Source organism: Borostomias antarcticus, assembly GCF_949987555.1.
Source record: "Borostomias antarcticus genome assembly, chromosome: 5".
Lineage (NCBI taxonomy): Eukaryota > Metazoa > Chordata > Actinopteri > Stomiiformes > Stomiidae > Borostomias > Borostomias antarcticus.
In genome coordinates, this window is record NC_140238.1 from 27,624,213 (window position 1) to 27,646,712 (window position 22,500).

The window sequence follows — 22,500 nt, forward strand, 5'->3', positions numbered from 1 at the left end:
AAGGGTGACCTGTCAAAGAGGGTTATAGTCATTCAATGAATGACAGGGCTTTTTTTTCACACAGTTAAAGTTTGTCTGCCTGTCTGCCTGCCCATCTGTCTGTGTTACATGTATTGAAGTTTTCCCTACGTGTAGTTTTTTGTCATGTTCTTTCTGTGCGTCTCTTGTCTTGTCGAGGTGCAGCCAACTGGGACCTGATTGATTGCCAAAAGCGTGCACCTGTGTGAAGTGGTGGCGCTGGGGTGTGCAGTGCTACAGTAGACAGAGCATCCAGAAAGTACTCACACCTTCACTTTTTCCACATTTTATCTTACAGCCTTATTCCAAAATGTATCAAATTCATTTTTTCTCAAATCTACACACAATACCCCATAATGACAAAGTGAAAGTAGGCTTTTAGAAAAATATGCATGTTTATTAAAATGGTCTAAGCTTGTTAATCCATGATTACATTCGTATTCACACCCATAGTACCTTGTTGAAGTACCTTTGGCAGCAATTACAGCCTCAAGTCTTCATGGGCACGATGCTACAAGCTTGCCTGTTTTTGGGCAGTTTCATTCCATTGTTCTCTGCACATCCTCACAAGCTCCATGTTCAATCGGGTTCAAGTCTGGGCTCTGGCTGGGCCACTCAATGACATTTACAGACTTGTCCCCAAGCCACTCCTTTGTTATCTTGGCTGTGTGCTCAGGGTCGCTGTCCTGTTGGGAGGTGAAGCTTCGCCCCAGGCTGAGGTCTAGAGCGCTAGAGCAGGTTTTATTCAAGGATCTGTCTGTGCATTGCTGTATTCATCTTTCCCTCTATCCGGACTAGTTGGCCAGTTCTTGCCACTGAAGAACATCTCCACAGCATGATGCTGCCACCACCATGCTTCTCTCTGGGATGGTACTGACCAGGTGAATAGTGCTGCCGGGTTTCCTCCAGTATTCAGGCAAAAGAGTTAAATCTTAGTTTCATCAGACCAGAGGATTTTTTTGTCATGTGCCTTTTACTGAGGAGTGATATCCATCTGGCCACTCTACCATAATGGCCTGATTGGTGGAGTGCTGCAGATGTGGTTATCCTTCTGGAAGGTTCTCCCATCTCCACAATGGAACTATGGAGCTCTGTCAGAGGGACCATGAGTTATTGGTCACTTCCCTGACCAAGGCCCTTCTCCTCCGATTACTCAGTTTGGCTGGGCGGCCAACTATAGGAACAGTCCTGGTGGTTCTTCCACTTCTTTCATTTACAAATGATGGAGATCTCTAGGCTTTTTCAATGCTGCAGATTTTTTTTGTACGGCTCCCCAGATCTGTGCCTTGATACAATCCTGTCTCGGAGGTCTTCAGACAATTCCTTTGACTTCATGCCTTGGTTTCTGCTCTGACATGCACTGTCAACTGTGGGACCTTATCTAGACAGGTGTGTGCCTTTCCAAATCATGTCCAATCAATTGAATTTACCACAGGTGGACTCCAATCAAATTGTAGACATCTCAAGGGTGATCAGTGGAAACAAGATGCACCTGAACTCAATTCTGAGTGTCATAGCAAAGGGAGTGAATACATTTTTTGCAAAAATGTCAGTTTTTTGTCGTTATGATGTATTGTGTGTAGATTGATGAGAAAAATCAATTTAATCCACTTTGGAGAAAGGCTGTAAAATATGGAAAGTGAAACAAGTGAGTACTTTCTGGATGAAAAATGTAAATCCCAGCCCCGCCTCTCCACACAGGTGCCGCTGTTGGCAATCAATCAGGCCCCAGTTGGCTGCATCTGGACAAGACAAGAGACGCACAGAAAAAACACGACCAAACACTACAACAACACTACACGCAACACAGGCAGACTGAAACATGTTAGAACTACACACCTGTTCTCTCAATGTACTGTAAGTGGCAGCATGGCTCATTCCAGTGTCGCTCACCCTGTGCGTTGACCACCTTCTTTTTTTTTCTCTCTTTGTTTGAATATAGGATTTTGTATGCATTTATCTCTGTGTCGTGGCCCTCATTGTGTTGCGGCATCGATCCGGCCGTGACATAATGGTGGCTCGTCCAAAGCTCGGATATTTGTAGTGGCGTTAGTTTGTACCCCTGGACTTTGGCTTGTCTGTATTTGGTGTTTTTTGGGTTCAGAGGTTCCAGTGGGTGTGCCACATGAGGTGGTTTTGTCTTAGGGTGCCTGGTATGGTAAGCCTGCGTTAAACCTGGGGCGGCCCCTGGCGTGCCTGGGAACGCCGACGAAGTCTAGGTGAGGACTAGCTAGCTTATAAGTGTTGGAGGCACTGTCGGGTACATTCTTATGTTCTAATTAGGTTATTTTGTTTTGTTTACTTTTTTCTTTCAGTGTCAGCATGTGGTGGGACTCACTGCCCTCTGGTGTCTGGTTTTGTGTGGCCTTTTGTTTCCACGTGCTCCACGTTCTGTGGGGTTGTGGGGTGTTGGTTTGTGAATTCTGTGTGGTATTCTGTGTGGCCTGCACTTTTTCCTCTGTGGGGATTTTGAGTAGACTGTGATTCGTGCTTGTGTTCCACCTTTATGTAATCTAACCCTGTAGTTATTCTCTCTTCTGTGTGGCCTGAGATAGCTACAGTAGGTACAGTACTGCTGCTGGTACAGGTGTAGTGCTTTGTGGTGGACTTTGTGGTCCTCTGGCGTTAGGTTACTGATAGCTTGTACCTGAGCTTTGTTTTGTAGCATCAATGCTGCGTTTGTGTCTGTGTGGGGGGTTATTTTGTGGATATGCTGGTGGATAGGAAGGTGCTTGGTTTGGGTGAGGCTGTGTCTGCTGGTCCGTTCCCTCCTTCTCCCATGGACACGTGTTGGGGTGGTGGGGCTTAATGCCGACATGGATGGGGAGCCTGATGTGGGAGATTAAGCCGTCTCCCACCTTGCCACAGTTTTGAGCCGTTGACCTCTGCGTTGGATTTCTTTGAGCCGTTGTCCTCTGCGCAGGTTGGGTTTGTGGCTGAGGAGCTTATTTTGCCGGAGCTAGCGCTTTAAGACGTTTTTACCTCCACCCTGCCCTCGTCCTACCCCCTTTTGGGACTGTTGGGCTAGGTACGGCCATTGGACGAGCTACCGCTCTCTGTATCTACAGTCCCTTGTCCCTCCATAGACCAGCTGTCCTTACAAGGATCTCCCGCTGTTCTTACAAGTGGCGCTTATCAACAAAGTGTCGCAGAGAAATTTCAAAGACACTCACTCACTCAGGACGGCTTTGTTGACAACCGCCACTTGTTAGAACAGCGGGAGATCCTTTATAGGACAACTGGTCTATGAAGGGACTAGATGCGGAGAGCTCGTCCAATGGCCGAACCTAACAGTCCCGAAAGGGGCTACCCTTGTCCTAGCGTCCCAGAGACGTAGTTTTTGGAGTGATACCAGTGGGTGTCATCTTAAGAGAGGGGGTACTACACGTTGTGTAGTTTTCCCTGTGTGTAGTGTTTGGTCTTGTTCTTTCTGTGCGTCGTCTTGTCTTGTCCAGATGCAGTCAGCTGGGAACCTGATTGATTTCCAACAGCGTGCACCTGTGTCAAGTGGCGGGGCTGGGCTATACAATTGGCAGTATGGCTCAGCCCAGCGTCTCTCACCTTGTTTTGAGTTGACCACATTCTTTTTGTCTTGTTTGTCTTGTTAACCATTTTGTTGTGAACCTTAAATATGTGATTTTGTTTGCATCCAACTCTGTCGTGTCCCTCATTGTTTTGTGGTGCTGAGCCAGTCGTGTCTGTCTGTCTGTTTCTCTGCCTGTTTGTCTGGCTGGCTTGCTATATTAGACAGGCTTGTGGGTGCGTCTGTTCGTCCATCCATCCATCCGCCCTTCTTCCCTCCGTCCCATGTTAGTAATGGGGAAGAGACACTATCTCAAGGACAAGGTGTAATTTGGCCACTCATGGGGTGTAACAGCCAGGCGTGTGTGGGCCAGGCCTCTCCAGATGCTGCTACTCTATTTCCGGAAAGCTCTGGGCTCCCTATACGACACACACACACACGCATGCGCACACACACACACACACACCTGTTCTCTCACATACACCTTGTGCTTTCACCTTGGGACATATGTTATACACACTCACCTTGTGGTGTCTTTCACTCATGACCGCCCTGGACCATGGACACAAACACACACAGCACAACCTAGTCCATGGTTGGATGTTGTAATCCGTCACTAACACCCCCCGCCCCCCCCGCCCCCCCGCCCCCCCCCCCAACTTCCCAGACCAGGCTGAGAGCAGGGATAGGAACAGACTCAGTGTGAGTCCCTGGCAGCTCTGCCCGGTAACCAGGCCAGTGAAGCGTAACACGGCCTCCAGTCTCCCAGAGGGACAGAGAGGGAGAGATGGAGGGAACCCTGCTCTAACTGCGTCACTGCTGCAGGATGGAGGGAGGGGTGAGTGTGGGGGGGGTTCAGGGACAAGTTGATTTATGGTGTTCTCTTTTTGAGTCGCGCGATCCTTGGGGACATTCCGGCTCTGCCATTTGCACTGTATTATTCAGCGCGCACACACACTTAGGCGCATGTTTTAGACGCGCGCGCACACGCACATTATTTATGGAAACATACGCGCACACGCGCATACACACACCCACACACACTGAGTGACAGAGCGGCTTAAGACAGTGAACACATGAAAGAGGAAGGGAGATGCTCCTGAGCCGGAGTGTCTCTGAAGGAGAGCAGAGTTTTCTTAGCAGATGGTGAAATAAATTAATAATCAACTCAATCAAATAAAATATAGCATCTGGCGAGGGGCAGAGTCGCCTGGGAGCCGAAGATACCGTGGAGGAGACGGGAGGAGAGAGAGAGGAAGACAGGGGAGGAGAGAGAGAGGAAGACAGGGGAGGAGAGAGAGATGGAGACGGGGGAGGAGAGAGAGATGGAGACGGGGGAGGAGAGAGAGATGGAGACGGGGGAGGAGAGAGAGATGGAGACGGGGGAGGAGAGAGAGAGAGATAGGGGAGGAGAGAGAGATGGATACAGGGGAGGAGAGAGAGATGGATACAGGGGAGGAGAGAGAGAGGAAGACGGGGGAGGAGAGAGAGATGGAGACGGGGGAGGAGAGAGAGATGGAGACGGGGGAGGAGAGAGAGATGGAGACGGGGGAGGAGAGAGAGAGATATGGGAGGAGAGAGAGAGGGAGACAGGGGAGGAGAGAGAGATGGATACAGGGGAGGAGAGAGAGATGGAAGACGGGGGAGGAGAGAGAGATGGAGACAGGGGAGGAGAGAGAGAGGGAGACAGGGGAGGAGAGAGAGAGGGAGACGGGAGGAGAGAGAGAGGGAGACAGGGGAGGAGAGAGAGAGGGAGACAGGGGAGGAGAGAGAGATGGAGACAGGGGAGAAGAGAGAGAGGGAGACGGGAGGAGAGAGAGATGGAGACAGGGGAGGAGAGAGAGAGGGAGACAGGGGAGGAGAGAGAGGGAGACGGGGAGGAGAGAGAGAGGGAGGTGGGTGGGAGGATAGAGGTAGAACAGGGAGTTATAGAAGAGAGGAGAGTGACGGATTTTGCAGGAGAGGAGAGTGAAGTGGAGGAGGAGGAGGAGGAGGAAGAGGAGGAGGAGGAGTGTTTCAGAGGGAGAAATGGATGGGGGAGGAGGGAGCGAGAGATGAAAAAAGAGGGGGAGAGAGATAACGATGTGGGTGTGTGTGTGTGGGGGGGGGTTAAGAGGAGAGAAACGCTTACACACGCGCACGCACGCCGGCTTTAAGTTGACCCTGGGCGCGCTGAGTCAGGTCAATGACGCTAAACTGCCCGCCTTCCTCTCCTCCTCCTGTAATTACCCCATCCCTCCATCTCCCCCCTCAATCTTCATCACGTTCTATCACATTACCCTCCGTCTCAGCTCACCCCTGTCGTCCACATGTCCTGACACACACGCACGCACACACAAGCACGCGCATAAGCCCATCTTCAGGTTATGGGGCCTGGTGACCCTGTATAGCCTGAGTTATCAGGGCATTGCTGGCTGATGAGATTGAGTTTGCTCTCCGCTAATGAAAGAGGGATGGAGTGGAACGGAGGAGGAGGAGGGGAGGAGGAGGGAGACTGAGGTGAGAGGAGGGGACGGGAGAAGAGGACACGAGAGAGAGAGAGAGAGAGAGAGTAAAGTTGTTATGATGTGCTGGCGAACCGCCCCCCCCACACACACACACACACACAGACCACTCTACTTCACTGTCTGAAAGCTCCATTAGACCCAATGCACTCTGAGACAGCACTTGATCACTTCACTTTCTTTACGCCCAAGCCCATCCATCTCACTGACGGTAAGCTGTTTGCACAGGCACTGATCTGAGTGCAGCCCTTACTGGAGACACACAGAGGGCTGAGTGCTCTAGACTGGTCTGTGCAAGGTCCTTAGCCGAGTTTCAAAAACTCTTTTCACTCTAATGATGTCTTGCTCCCGGTCTAAAGGAAGTGAAGATGGACAGTTCCATTTAGTCTGCTGCTGACCTAGGATCAGATACAAGCTTATCCATTTAATTTCATTCAAAAGGCACAAATGGTCCGAGATCAGATGTTTGATGAGTACTGACCTCAGGCCCAGGCCCTCGGACACAGATCTGAGGCCTGTTTAGCTGAGGTACTAACAGAGGGCAGCATGGAGAGAGAGAGGGAGGAGAGAAAGAGAGAGAGAAAGAGGGAGAGAAAGAGAGAGAGAGAGAGAGCCCAGCAAACATGAACAGACTCGGATGAATCAATGAGAGCCTGATAGAGGCCAGATCAAGTCATATCATGACTAGCTAGACCTGGCCCAGAATATATTAGATGTTGGTGATCACGGCTTGAAGATGATGTCTAAATCATCCCCCTATCTGTGTTCTGGCCTAGACCTGAGGTCACTGAAAGGCTTAATCAAAACGTCAACATGACTCATTTAGGCTTGCTGGGGTAGAGAGAGATGGAGAGAGAGAGAGAGTGTTCTCTTGGATTAAATGAAAGGAGAGAGAGAGTGAGGGAGAAAGATGGATGGAGAAAAGGAGAGTTGTCTTGGATTAAATTAAATTAAAGGCTATAAGAGAGCAGACTGAATTGCAGCGGTGTCGTCCAGGGTTAATGTTAACCATTCTGACCGTTTGATTCTGAACACTGATAGTTCTTTCGTTAGTTTACTGCCACATGTTCAACCAACCATGTCTGTGTCTCTCTTGTTCTCATGGTCAACCAACCGTGCTTTCTCTACCCCCCCCCCCCCCCCCCCCCCCCCCTCTCTCTCTCTCTCTCTTTCCAGTGCAGTATATGCACCAACACACACCTGACAGCTCTACTGGTGTGGGGTTTGACAGTGAAGGTGTGTGTGTGTCTGTGTGTGTGTGTGTGAAAGTAGTTGGTTTGGTGCATCAGCAGTCCTGTGCGTGTGTGAGCATGTGAGAGTGTGAGAGAGAGAGAGAGAGAGAGAGAGAGAGAGTTTAATGCAGTGGTACGGATACTGTTTGTTACCAGGCTGTTACAGTATGCTGCAGTGCTACAGAACAGTAACTGTACATCTGTGAGTCTCAGTATCATCGTGCTTGCGCCTGTCCAATTGTGTGTGTGTGTGTGTGTGTGTGTGTGTGTGTGCAAATGGTAAATGGACTGCACTTATATAACGCTTTTATCCAAAGTGCTTTACAATGGCCTCTCATTCACCCATTCACACACTGATGGCGGCAGCTGCCATGCAAGGTGCTAGCCTGCTCATTGGGAGCAATTTGGGGTTCAGTGTCTTTGCCCAAGGATACTTCGATATGTGGACAGGAGGTGGGATTTGAACCGCCGACCCTACGATCATTGGACGACCTGCTCTACCACTGAGCCATAGCTGTGTGCGTGCGCGGCTGTATGTTTTGCTTAACAACAGGACCGGTGGCGCTCGGTGTAACACGGCTGGTTGGACAGTATTCTGTTTCGGAGGAGCTGGGTTCTGATTGGCTGGATGTTGGCGTTACCGTCGTGACCCGGGGCCTATGAAAGGCAATAGACCCTTCCCTTCTCCGCCCGGCTCGGAGTGTCGGCGTTCCGGAGACGGGGAGTGGGGGGGGACGCTGTCAGCCTCCTGAGGTGCAGCCACGCCGTCTGTATGCTAATCAGCCTAATAGCGCCGCTCGCTGTCTCTCAGCGCAGAGAGAGAGGGAGAGAGACAGGGTGTGTGTGTGTGTGTGTGCAAGAGAGAAAGAGAGATTGTGTCTGTAGTGTGTGTATGTAGAGTGTGTGTGTGTGTGTGTGTGTGTGCAAGAGAGAGAGAGAGAGATTGTGTCTGTAGTGTGTGTATGTAGAGTGTGTGTGTGTGTGTGTGTGTGTGTGTGCGTCAAAAAGCATTTTCTCATCAACAGAGAGAACAGAGTGTGTCCCACTTAAACCCTAGTCCTGCATTAAACATGAGCTCTCTGCTCTGAACTCGTGCCACCAGGAGCCCTGAGAGCCTCTAAGAACCAGGGAGACCAGAGAGCAGACGGACCGGGGACGAGAGAGACCGGAGATAACAGTAAGATAGAGAGATAAGCGAGAGCAGTGAGACCAGAGAGACCAGACAGATAAAGAGATCATTGAGTCCAGAAAGTACAGAGAGACTAATAAAATCGAGAGATCAGTGTTGTTGATTGGTCAGATGTTTTTACCCTGGGCTGCGATTGGCTAGCCGTGTCATAGGGAACAGACTTGTGTATTAGAAGAGACGCGTCCATCAGGGTACTGAATCTTCACATGCTGTCTCATGGTTTACTGAGGCTCATATAGTGCCTCAGCCGATTATAGTTTTCTATGGAAGCTTTTTGAGCAACCCACAAAAGCAGTTGTCCATCTAAACTCTTATTTTTACCTTATAGGAAACATAGCAAGCTAGCATTTCATTGACATCACCCACAGTGCAGAAATGTTGTAATAATTTGTTAATATTGCTATTTGAGCCTCCATGATTGCCGTATCCATGGTTACTGTGAGAATATCATGGCCATGATGAAGTCTATGGATATGACGCGATGCTTCTAATATAGGGGGTTCAGCTGAGCACCAGTCGGCCCTTTGGCTCAGTCAATCAATCAATCAATCAATCAACCAATAAATCAATCAATAAATCAATCACGAAATCAATCAATCAAACGATCGGTCAATCAATCAATCAATCAATCACTCATATCTTTATTTGTACAGCGCATTTCATACCAAAGCTCAGGGTTTCCAGCTGTCTTATATCTAGGGATGGGGATCAAAACCCGGGTCCAAGAGGACCCGGTTCCAAATTTCTCAAGACCCGGTAATCAATAAGGTCGGAGCTTATCAGGTCTGCTATCAAGCCTACAGCCGAGTGACCATTTTAACCGGGACAATCAAAAGTGTAGGCTAGGCTGCACATTCACGCATATATAATTCCCGAGCACCAAAACCAGGTGCTTTCATTCAGAATGATACAAGTATTTAAGTTTCAGCATCATGGACAGCTTCCCAGCAAGCAACATATTGGTCTGCACACACTCGGCTACACTTTTAGTCTTGTAGGTAGGAATGCCGACGTAAAGATCATATTAACTTGATAAATGTCATGCCGGTTGGACAGGAAGTTACCACGCATTGTTTTAGCCAGATGAGCACAATTTGCATCTTATTTTTGTCATTGTAATAGTCAACAGATACCCATAAATGAATACATATGACTATTCATTTGATGTTACAGGCATGTTATCCTGGCTTGTTGTAAGCAATAAATGCAAAACCAGTTCTGTTAAACGTGTATTGCCGTCCGTCTCGTTTTTCCCATAGAAAAGTATCGATAGTGATATCAATAAGGACCCAGATCATTAAGCAGACTCGATAACGGTATCAATATCACTCAAAATTAATGGTCCCCATCCCTACTTATATCTGCTTGAAACAAATCACAGGGGGAACAGAGGATTTGTACGCACACCACTGTGCATTTGTTTCTGTGTGTGTGTGTGTGTGTGTGTGTGTGTGTGTGATAGGAAGAGGCGGACACAGAAGGGGGGCTTTGCAGCTGTTGACTGTAGATTAAAGATGATTCATGGAGAGGAGGGGGGGGGGGGGGGGACACGAAGCGACGGATCTGATGAATATTCAAATCTGTCTGTTTAAGGCCTGATTCATAGTCGAAACAAACAACGCAAGCTACGTTGTGAACGCAAGCTCCAACATGACTCGAGAGCTTGCGTTCTGTGTTTTGTTTTGTGGAAACGCAAGGAATTGCACTATTGCTTGCGTCAAGTGACACATTTCGGCATGACACGCAAGGACTCAACGAGACCTTGCGTGGCCTTGCGAAGCTTGCGTTGCTTGCGCTTATGTAGTTTGCGTCGACTATGAATCCAGCCTTATTCTGGAGACGGAGCAGATTAAGGGATCTGTGCGTCGTGCCGAAGGACATTGGGCTCTGTAATATCGGCGCGGTAGTGACAATAAGAGCTTGAGGCTTTTGACAATGTGACTTTGTGTAACGGTGCGTACTTGTGTAACGGTGCGTACTCGTGTAACGGTGCGTACTTGAAGTCCAGCGAGCGCCACTGTCTCAGAGGCTGTGGACAGACGGAGGAGGAAGAGGGACACCTCGCCGTCCCTCTAACACAGTCGTGTCCTGAAGGCTTGGGGACGAGTCTGTTTGCCTCGTGAGACCACCCTGATCTCAGTTCCCTTTCAGTCTCTCTCCGCAGATCAGTCTGCACTTCCAGCTATCTCGAACGATTTTCTCTCTGATTACGTTTTGACCGGGCCAATCGTTGACTGCGCTCTGACCGTTGTTGTTGTTCTGGGTGTGGATGCTTGGGCCCCACCGAGCCTGTGGACCATCTCTACTGTCTGTAAACTCTGCCTCTACACAACCTCCCTCATTAGAGCTCTGCAGTACCCTGGGAATACTGATACTGCAACTCAGCACTAGAGTAGCTCTGTGCTGTGTGTGTGTGTGTGTGTGTGTGTGTGTGTGTGTGTGTGTGTGTGTGTGGGTGTGTGCGTGTGTGCATGTGTGCGAGTGGACAGTCTCGATTTACTCAAATGCCAAAACAGCCCAATCTCTAACCTCCAGACTTTTTTGGGGAGACATGGTTCAGGGCCTTTCCTCTCCCTCTCTCTCTCTCTCTCTATCCCCCCCCCCCCTCTCTCTCTCTCTATCCCCCCTCTATCTCTCTCTATTCCTCTTTCTTTATTTCTTTCTTTCTTTCTCTCTCTCTTTCTGTCTCTCTTTCTCCTCTGTCTTTCTTCCTTGTCTTATTCTCGCTCCTACTTAATAATCATCTTTCACAGCTAGCTCAACTAATACCACAATACAGATTGATGTGTCTGTGTTTTCTTGTGCGTCATTTGGGTTCTCACTATGTTCTCCTGTGTTCTGTTTTGGTTCTTTCTATGTCCTCCTGCGTATGTCTCCTGCTTGTTTTCTATGCGGGTTCTCAGTGTTCTTCCCTGCCTGTTGGCTTCTCCTGTGTTCTCCTTAACTCTGTGGTTCTACGTGGTTCGAGCACGTGTCCATGCTGGTGATCCTGCTGAACTGTGTGACGCTGGGGATGTTCCAGCCCTGCGAGGACGTCACCTGCCAGTCAGAGTGGTGCCTCATTCTACAGGTGAGCACTCCTCACCCCTCTACCTCTCACCCCTCTACCTCTCACCCCTCTACCTCTCACCCCTCTACCTCTCATCCTCACCCCTCTACCTCTCATCCTAACCTTCTACCTCTCATCCTCACCCTCGACCTCTCATCCTCACCCCTCTACCTCTCATTCTAACCCTCGACCTCTCATCCTCACCCCTCTACCTCTCATCCTAACCTTCTACCTCTCATCCTCACCCTCGACCTCTCATCCTCACCCCTCTACCTCTCATTCTAACCCTCGTCCTCTCATCCTCACCCCTCTACCTCTCACCCCTCTACATCTTACCCTCACATCTCTACCTCTCATCCTAACCTTCTACCTCTCATCCTCACCCTCGACCTCTCATCCTCACCCCTCTACCTCTTACCCTCACTCCTCTACCTCTCATCCACACCCCTCTACCTCTCATCCTCACCCCTCTACCTCTCATTATAACCCTTGACCTCTCATCCTCATCCCTCTACCTCTCATTCTAACCCCTCTACCTCTCATCCTAACCTTGTACCTTTCATCCTCACCCTCGACCTCTCATCCTCACCCCTCTACTTCTCATCCTCACCCCTCTACCTCTGATCCTAACCTTGTACCTCTCATCCTCACCCTTCTACCTCTCATCCTAACCTTGTACCTCTCACTAGAGGGTAAATCCGAGATGACCCGAACGCGACCCGAGACCCATACGGGTCCGGGTCCACATTTCCACACTTTTATTATGGTCAATTGGGTTCGGGTGGATCCGATTCTATTACCTCGGGTCCCAGGTCTGTTTATCATTATGCGTAATACCCTAGAGAAACGCATGACGCAAATTGAGTGAGACCGCGTGCGCCACGCGAGCCGAGACACGTAAATATGGCAGCCACTAGTAGCCTATCTTGTCACTGACTTATTTATTTACGACTGTTTCATTTCCATGTTGCCACATCACAGCCTGACAAAACAGTGATTTATCCTGTCAAGATTGAGAGGATAAATCGCCATTCCATCCAACTGTGATGCAACAGCATGCAAGCCAAACAGTCGTGACAGCCTAAGCGATAAATAAATGCTACTGCTACTTGCTACTGCCTGTCTGATCTGTAAAATACCCGATCCGACTCGGGTCTCGGGTCTCTGTCCTACTCCTGCTCTCGGACAAAATCGGGTCCGGTATACATATTTAAAAAAAATGATCGGATCTAGTCGGATCTTGGAACGAATGTCTCGGGTCCATCTTGGTTTCGGGTCCACATTTTAGACCCGAGAAGACGTCTACCTCTCACCCTCACCCCTCTACCTCTCATCCTACCCTTGTACCTCTCATCCTCACCCTCTACCTCTCCTCCCACCTCTCATCCTAACCCTCTATCGCTCATCCTCACCCCTATACCTCTCATCCTTACCTCTCTACCTCTCATTCTAACCCTCTACCTCTCATCCTAACCCTCTACCTCTCATCCTCACCCCTCTACCTCTCATCCTCACCCTCTACCTCTCATCCTTACCCCTCTACCTCATCCTCACCCCTCTACCTCTCATCCTAACCCTCTACCTCGAACCCCTCCCCTTCTACCCCTCACCTCTTTACTTCAACTATCTCAATTCCAGCAGCGGCAATCTGATTCATTCCCCCAACACTATTTTGCAAGGGAAACGTTGGGGGGGGGGGGGGAAAGTGCTTAGTGCTACCCAAGACGATTGTGAAGAACAGTGTTTTTTTCTCCTATCTCAGAATAATAATCGGGTGCAGCCAGACCCTTCTCCAGCTCTGGAACAGTGCGATAAGACGCGCGGAGAAAGGTCTGGATGATGAGCCCTAATGTGTCTGTGTGTATTGCTAGGTGCTTGACGACTGCATCTTTGCCTTCTTCGCCGTGGAGATGGTCATCAAGATGGTGGCTCTGGGCATCTTCGGCTCCAAGTGTTACCTTGAAGACACCTGGAACCGCCTCGACTTTTTCATCGTCATGGCAGGGTAGGTGTGCTATACACCCACGAGAACCAGACGTAGCCTTGTCCCGAACTCATCCTCCTCATCAACGGTTAACATGAAGAGGATGACCTGAAATCTGACCTTAGATCAGCCGCTATAAACAGATCCATCCCATTCCCCCTCAAGCCCCTCAGCTCTCTACAGACAGACAGCAGCGGTCACCACAGACACACATCATTAGCCCTCGCTCTGTCACTCTGACATGTGGCAGGCACACACGCACAAACATGCATACACACATACACTACGGGTGTGCCCGAATATGAATACGATATTCGGATGAGCACAAATAGTAGCTTTTTCCCGAATAGTAAATTCGTACGAATATTGTAAAAAATATTCGGGAGGGGGGAGAACAGTCAAATACTGTATGAGCAAGCGATACGCGCACGTTCTGTCTGCTTGTTGACATGACATGACGAGGGAGAGAGAGACAGAGGCGCACGCGCTTGCAGTCTCGCACCTGCTGTCTGTCTAGACGTCTAGACAACGCGGAGAGGGAGAGACAGTTTGGAGAGCGATGATGGAGCCAGGCTTTTGTCCCTAGTTAACTGGTTTATTGAGACAGTTATTGGATTTTGTTTTCTTGTCATAGCCTACCTGCTGCAATAGCCTATGTGAACTGTAGCCTTTGTTTGAGCAGAGGAGGACCGGTAGCTAGCTTGTTAGCTCAGTGTAGTATATCTAGCTAACGCTAGCTATTTCAGCTACGCATGCTCAGCCTCTCACTAGCCTATAGGCCTATAATATCTAGCTATTTTGAAATATGAAATAATTATGAAAGTATATTTTAACAATTGAAACACAATTGATCAAATGTTTGATCCATGCCGTTCAGTTATCAGCACAACAGAGTAGTCTAGTGTAGGCCTAAGATAGGCTATAATCAAAGTCCTTATCTCTGATATAACAATAATAAACTATTTAAACCGATTTACAAAATAATAGGAATAATTTCACTACAATACCCTACTTACCCATGGTTTGAGCACTGTTGAAACTTGAGTAGGCTATAGGCCTACAATTAGGCCTATAGTCATTTTCCTCGGCTTATTAGCCTATAGCCTAAGCTACATTTAATTTTATAATTAATTTCAATTATATTTATAGTAATACATGTTTATTTCTGGGTTTGTGAAAACCATTACTAGTAGGCTACACCACGCTGCCTGTGTCACATGGTTACAGATAATATATTAGATACAGTATTATGACAGAGCTACTATAGCTGTTCTAGCAAAGTTGCTATGAGGACTTTTGATTTAGAAAAATGTTTTTCAGTTTCTAACTGAATGTAGAATGTCCCCCAGTTAAGGGTGGTGGTGGGGTTCTGTCACTTGTTAAAATAAAAACATACAGGATGATGATGATGAGGAATTATACTTCATAATTAATGATAATAATAATAATAATCGTCGTGGAACTACCGACCAGCTCTTCACTCTCGCAAGGATCTTGGAGGGGGCTTGGGAGTTTGCCCAACCTGTCTACATGTGTTTTGTGGACTTGGAGAAGGCTTACGACCGGGTCCCCCGAGAGGTCTTGTGGAGGGTTATGCGGGAGTATGGGGTGAGGGGGTCCCTACTTAGGGCCATCCAATCCCTGTACACCCAGAGCAAGAGCTGTGTCCGGGTCCTCGGCAGTAAGTCGTCTTCCTTTCCGGTGGGTGTTGGCCTCCGCCAGGGCTGCGCTTTGTCACCAATCCTGTTTGTGATTTTCATGGACAGGATATCGAGGCGTAGCCGGGGGGAGGTGGGTTTGCAGTTCGGTGAGCTGGGGATCACGTCACTGCTTTTTGCAGATGATGTGGTCCTGATGGCATCAGCTGCCTGCGACCTCCAGCACTCTCTGGATAGGTTCGCAACTGAGTATGAAATGGCTGGGATGAGAATAAGCACTTCTAAATCTGAGGCCATGGTTCTCAGCAGGAAACCGGTGGCCTGTCCGCTCCGAGTAGGAAATGAGTCCTTACCCCAAGTGAAGGAGTTCAAGTATCTGGGGGTCTTGTTCACGAGTGAGGGAACCATGGAGAGGGAGTTTGGCCGGAGAATCGGAGCAGCTGGTGCGGTTCTGCAGTCGCTATACCGCACTGTTGTGACGAAAAGAGAGCTGAGCCAAAAGGCAAAGCTCTCGATCTACCGGTCTATCTTCGTCCCCACCCTCACCTATGGTCATGAAGGATGGGTCATGACCAAAAGAATGAGATCACGGATACAAGCGGCCGAAATGAGTTTTCTCCGGAGGGTGGCTGGGGTCTCCCTGAGAGATCGGGTGAGAAGTTCAGTCATCCGGGAGAGACTCGGAGTAGAGCCGCTGCTCCTTTGCGTCGAAAGGAGCCAGTTGAGGTGGTTCGGGCATCTAGTGAGGATGCCTCCTGGGCGCCTCCCTAGGGAGGTGTTCCAGGCGTGTCCGGCTGGGAGGAGGCCGCGGGGTAGACCCAGGACTAGGTGGCGGGACTACATCTCCGCACTGGCCTGTGAGCGGCTAAAGATTCCCCAGGCAGAGCTGGTTGATGCTGCTAGGGAAAGGGATGTCTGGGGCCCCCTGCTGGAGCTGCTGCCTCCGCGACCCGACCCTGGATAAGCGGATGAAGATGATGATGATGATGAATAATAATAATATATATATATATATATATATATATATATATATATATATATATAAACAGCAATTCTGATGCGTTGAAAGCGCAGCAGTTGTAATGCCAATTAATATTAGGCTAAAGAAATGACATTTCCCCTCAGTTTAAACCGTTTTGAACCGACTTCCGGTTTAAGCCCCGCCCACTTCCGAATCCGAATCCGAAGAATTAGCTGTCAAATACAAATACAAATAGTGGGCTCCCGGCACACCCCTAACATACACACACAAACACACACTGCTGGACAGCCTGAGTTATAGCCAAACATGACAGAGATGGAGGATGCTTGTGCAAGTGTGGATGTGTATGACTTTGTTGTCAGCCAGAGATATAAATGCTAACAGGGATTGATGATAGGGTGTGTGTGTGTATGTGTGTGTCAGATAATGTGTGTTTCTGCATGTCATAACTCAAGGACGCTGTCAGAAAACTGGATGATATGCTGAGTATGCCTTTTGTGCCCTGTATGTTGTGGCCACTAATGCTGCCAGGGATTGGAGACAAATGATGATTTGTGTGTGTGTGTGTGTGTGTTGTGTGTTGTGTGTTGTGTGTGTGCGTGTGTCTCCCTGTAGGATGATGGAGTATTCTCTGGACGGACACAACGCCAGCCTGTCCGCCATTCGTACGGTCAGAGTCCTCAGGCCTCTTCGGGCCATCAACAGAGTCCCCAGTGAGTGACCTCTCACCCTTCACCTTTCACCTCAACACCCTAATCCCTAAACCCTATATTCTATACCCTAAACCCTGAAGCCTATAGCCTAAATCCAACTCTTACAATGAGACAGTGCGTGCTCTAAAGTATAGAGGCGGGTAAGGCCAGTATGGCATAGTATTAGTGTGTGTGTGTGTGTGTGTGTGTGTGTGTGTGTGTGTGTGTGTGTGTGTTTGAGTGATTACCCCACTCTCCCAGAATAAGGCAACTCTTAGTGTGTGAGTGAGGGCACTTTCAGTGCTCTTGCGTGAGTGATGATGATGTGGAAATATGTGTGTGTTTGTGTGACTGATGATGATTTGAGAGGGTGAGTGCTGGCATGAGAAATTAAGGACTTCAGGGTGCGTGCGAGTGCAAGAGTGTGTGTGTGTGTCTGTGTATGTGGGAGTGTGAGAGTGTGTGTGTTAGTCTGTCTGGGCCTCTCGGAGAACTGCAGGTAATCCAAACACCTCATAAACCACCGCAGGTCCTCTACACACACACACACACACACACACACACACACGACACACACAGATACGACACACACATGCACATACACGACACACACGAACAGACACGACACACACACACACACACGACACGTGTACTTAATCATAATCACTAAACCACCTGAAAAGCAACAATTTTTGTCTGCGGCTGTCTCCAAAGACATGACAGAGAGTGAGAGTGAGAGTGAGAGTGAGAGTGAGAGTGAGAGTGAGTGTGAGAGTGAGAGTGAGAGAGAGAGAGAGAGAGAGAGAGAGAGAGAGAGAGAGAGATAATTAATAATTGTTGGAGTTGGTCTCTGAGGGTTGATGCAGTCACACACACAAGGCATTGAGTGTGCCCTAAGGATACGTTTTCACAGCATTTGCACTCTTTTTTTTACACAACCATATATCCCCCTCCCTTACCCCTCTTTCTCTCATTCTCTCTGAATCCCCGCACACACACACACACACACACACATGTTGTTCTGTCAGCTGCAGTATCAGATAGACCTTTCACGTGCTTCTTCGCTGTAGCCTGGAGATGGGACATACTCCATTCTCCATCTTGAAATCCTTATTTCATGTTCACGCACACTAACAAACACACTTCCAGATATACTCTCACTCACAAACACATCACACTCACTAACAAGCACACACACACATACATGCATGCACACACACAGACACAGACACACACACACACACACACACACACACACACTTCCAGATACACACTCACAGACACAGACACACACACACACACACATGCATGCACACACACACACACACACACACACACACACAGACACACACACGCACACACACACACACTTCCAGATACCCACTCACAGACACACACACACACACAGTCCCAGATACACACTCATTAAAGCGCCCGCAGAAAGGCACACTGACTCGCACACACGTCAAAACAGCGCAGTCAGTACCACCTTGAGATGTCCACTCAGATGCACAGTAACTGACAGAGAGAAATGCACACTCGCTAATGCACCCTCAGAGATTCATTAACATGCATTATAGATACACACTCAAGGTGCAGCGTGACCAAGTGCAACGTGACTTAAGTGTATTAATCCGTCTCACAGGTGTCTTTGCTGTTACTCTGCTGAGTACCCCCCCCCCCACCCCCCTGACATAAGCCCCTCAATGAGCCAGCCTGGTGTTATCTGTCTGTGCATATGCAGCGTAAGCCGCTTGTTATTGTGGGTTTTAAAGACAGATACACCCTGTGTGTGTGTGTGTGTGTGTGTGTGTGTGTGTGTGTGTGTGTGTGTGTGTGTGTGTGTATCTGCGTGTGTTGGTGATTCAATTTCCTGTGTATTTGCATTTGTGTGCTCAACTCTCTGTGTGAGTGCTATGTATCGCTGGTAAACAATACATTCAAGGACTAACAATTTTGTTTTTCTCCTTTCGCTCTCTTGCAATCACACTCTCTTGCAAACACGGTCTCTCTCTCTCTCTCTCTTCCTCGCGCGCGCACACACACACACGCGTATAGACCCTCCCTTTCCACATATACACACACACACAGCACGCACGCACACAAAGAGACACGCATTTGCAGGGGGCCCAGGCGCCAGACTGGACAGGACAGTGTGTTCTGACCTCTGACGCCGGCAGTCCAGTTTGAGGAATGCGTCTGTGGTACCCACCGGCCTGCGTGTGTGCGTGTGTGTACGTGTGTGTGTGTGTGTGTGTGTGTGTGTGTGTGTGTGTGTGTGTGTGTAACAATGGCCTGAAGCATGATCAGTCTGTAGCTGTCCAGCATTTCCCAGCCCTGGGTTGGGGGGTGAGTCAGCGCTACCGAGTGTCTGTCCTGATCAGAGCACAGCTGAGCTGAAGCTACAGTCCCAGAAGGTCATCATCATCATCATCAGTATCATCATCATCATCATTACTATCAATATCATCATCATCATCATCAGTATCATCATCATCATCATCACTATCAATACCATCATCATCATCATCATCATAATCAGTATTATCATCATCAATGTCATCATCATCATCAGTATCATCATCATCATCATCACTATCAATATCATCATCATCATCAGTATCATCATCATCATCACTATCAATATCATCATCATCATCATCATTACTATGAATACCATCATCATCGTCACCATCATCATCATCACCATCATCATCATCCTCACCATCTTCAGCATCCTCATCATCAATGACCACCAGGTCTTGTGAGCTGAGTCTGAACACGTGCGCACGTGTATACTGTATGCGGAGGGGGAAAATGATTCACACAAACATGTAGTGACACATGGTGATACACGCTCGCAGCTAATCCAAAACGTCAACACATGACACATCGGGCCAGAGGACACACGTGTACACATGTACAGTCTGGGTTGCACCTGAAGAAGGCCATGCCGGCCCAAATGTGCTTTATTAAATCACTTATTATTAAATCACTTATTGACACAGTGTGAAGACCTATGTTCTTCAGTTATATATATTTTTTAGTCGAGCACCTGTCACTTTCTGGCTGGGAGGAGGCCGCGTGGTAGACCCAGGACCAGGTGGCGGGATTACATCTCCGCACTGGTCTGGGAGCAGCTAAAGATTCCCCAGGCAGAGCTGGTTGATGCTGCCAGGGAAAGGGATGTCTGGGGCCCCCTGATGGAACTGCTGCCTCCGCGACCCGACCCTGGATAAGCGGATGAAGATGGATGGATGGCCTGTCACTTTCCACTCTTGGATGTGCGTGCATTTTTCCATCACCAAATGATTCACAGGGACACGTAGTAATGACGCGTGGTGACTAGAACATACATTGTGATACGCACAGGACGCACACACGCGCGCCACGCCCTGCGTGTTCAGATGAAGCCGTCCGCGCGGCCCCCGCATTGTAACCGGCCCTGGAACCGGAGCTTGCTGTGACAGCGCCGTGACAGCTGCTAGAATGTGACAGCGCGTCCCCCGGGCCCTGGCACTGAAGCTCCCGTCCTCATAATCGGTCCGGACAGCCGCGTCTAGCCCCGCGGGGTAGCGAACGGTCATCCAGGACCAGGATGTTGGCCTCCGGTTACGGGTATAGAGGGCTGGAAAGGGGTCGAGCTCCGCGTTGCCTCGGGTGCATGTTTACTTCCTGGGAGGGGTCAGGGTGGGAGGGGTCGGACTTCCCGGGCCTTGACAGTGGTCGCACACAGCCCTTCTGCTTTATTTCCTGTCGCCCCCTCTCTCACTCTCTCTCACTCTCTTTACGCTTATATAAAAAGAATGGACATAATATCGTACCGGACGCCATCGGACTGTTTAATGCATCCCTGACTGGCTGGACAGCATGGACCTGAGTGACCTAAGACGGCATGCTCGGCTGCCAGTCGTTTCTTGGACAGGACAGTTATTATCGCTGCTTATTGTTATTGTTGTGAAAGGTCAATAGCTTACAATTCACTTATTAGTATTCATTAACATGACACAAACTGTGTGTGATCCAAAATTAGTTCCTGTATGTGCCTTTTGTTGTCCAAGCTGAAATTTATTGCATATTCTCTGTGTATCTTGTACAGTATAGTTTATATTGTGCCTTTTTATGCCTGGTCTTTTGGTGCTTTTTTTGTGCCGACTGTGTCTTTTTGTTGTGTATATTGTTGTATTGTATTGCTGTAACAAAGGAATTTCCCCTCGGGGATCAATAAAGTCGATAGAATTCTCATAAAGAACTGGAAAGTTTCTGCTTGCGTGTGCTCTGAAGTTAACGCGCGTATGTGTATGTGTGTGTGTGTGTGTGTGTGTCCAGCCATGCGTATCCTGATGACCCTGCTGCTGGATACCCTGCCCATGCTGGGGTTAGGCTCATACATGTGTGTGTGTGTGTGTGTGTCCAGGCATGCGTATCCTGGTGACCCTGCTGCTGGATACGCTGCCCATGCTGGGGAACGTGCTGCTGCTCTGCTTCTTCGTCTTCTTCATCTTCGGCATCGTAGGAGTCCAGCTGTGGGCGGGGCTACTCAGAAACCGCTGCTTCCTGGGAGAGGACATACGAACGTAAGCTCTCTCTCTCTCTCTCTCTCTCTCTCTCTCTCTCACTCTATCTCTCTTTCTCTCTCCATCTCTTTCTATCTCTTTTTCGCTCCCCCTCTATCTCTCTTGCTCTCTCCCTCTCCTTCTCTTCCTCTGTCTCTCTCTCTTGCTGTCTTTCTCTCTCCCACTCTGTCTCCCTCTCTCTGTTTCTCCTCCTCTCACCTTCTCTCTCTCCCCCCTCTCACTTTCTCTTTCTCTCTCCGTCTCTCTCGTCTCTCACTCCCTCTCTCTTGCTCTGTATCTCTTTCTCACTCTGTCTCTCTCTCTGTATCTGTCTCTTTCTCTACCTCTGTCTGCTACCTATCTCCCTCACTCTACTCCAGCTGTGTCCTCCTCTCCCTCCTCCCCCCACCTCCCTCTCCTCTCCCTCCTCCCCCCACCTCCCTCTCCCTCCTCCCCCACCTCCCTCTCCTCTCCCTCCTCCCCTACCTCCCTCTCCTCTCCCTCCTCCCCTACCTCCCTCTCCTCTCTCTCCTCCCCCACCTCCCTCTCCTCTCCCTCCTCCCCTACCTCCCTCTCCTCTCCCTCCTCCCCTACCTCCCTCTCCTCTCCCTCCTCCCCCACCTCCCTCTCCCTCCTCCCCCCACCTCCCTCTCCTCTCCCTCCTCCCCCACCTCCCTCTCCTCTCCCTCCTCCCCCCACCTCCCTCTCCTCTCCCTCCTCCCCCCCACCTCCCTCTCCTCTCCCTCTCCTCTCCCTCTCTCTCTTCCCCTCTGTCTCAGTCCTCCTCCCCCACCTCCCTCTCCTCTCCCTCCTCCCCCCACCTCCCTCTCCTCTTCCTCTCTCTCTTCCCCTCTCTCTCAGGACAGTGTCAGTGTGAGTTGTGATGTGAAGTGGCAGTTAGCTGTTGCCCGTAGCGATGGCATTTCAAACCTTTACACACACACACACACACACAAACACACACACGCACACTATCACAAACAGTCATAATAGCCGGGGGGAGAAGTTTTACAACAGGAAGCAGAACTTTCCAGAAAGTGGGGAAGCCAACAATGTCAGACAGGCTCCGGAACATTTTTTTGATGTAATGGTACAAATTGTCCCAAAGTAAAT

General features: G+C 49.2%; 1 protein-coding gene across 1 annotated transcript in view; it reads left to right on the forward strand.

Annotated features, from left to right (window-relative positions):
* Positions 1–22,500, forward strand: part of cacna1ha (calcium channel, voltage-dependent, T type, alpha 1H subunit a) — a gene marked incomplete at its 3' end in the record, with an annotated part of 95,854 nt that overhangs the window by 35,764 nt on the left and 37,590 nt on the right. The window contains 4 exon segments of the mRNA XM_084439051.1: positions 11,425–11,536; positions 13,387–13,520; positions 16,755–16,852; positions 21,249–21,408. Of these exon segments, the coding sequence (XP_084295177.1) occupies positions 11,425–11,536; positions 13,387–13,520; positions 16,755–16,852; positions 21,249–21,408 (504 nt within the window).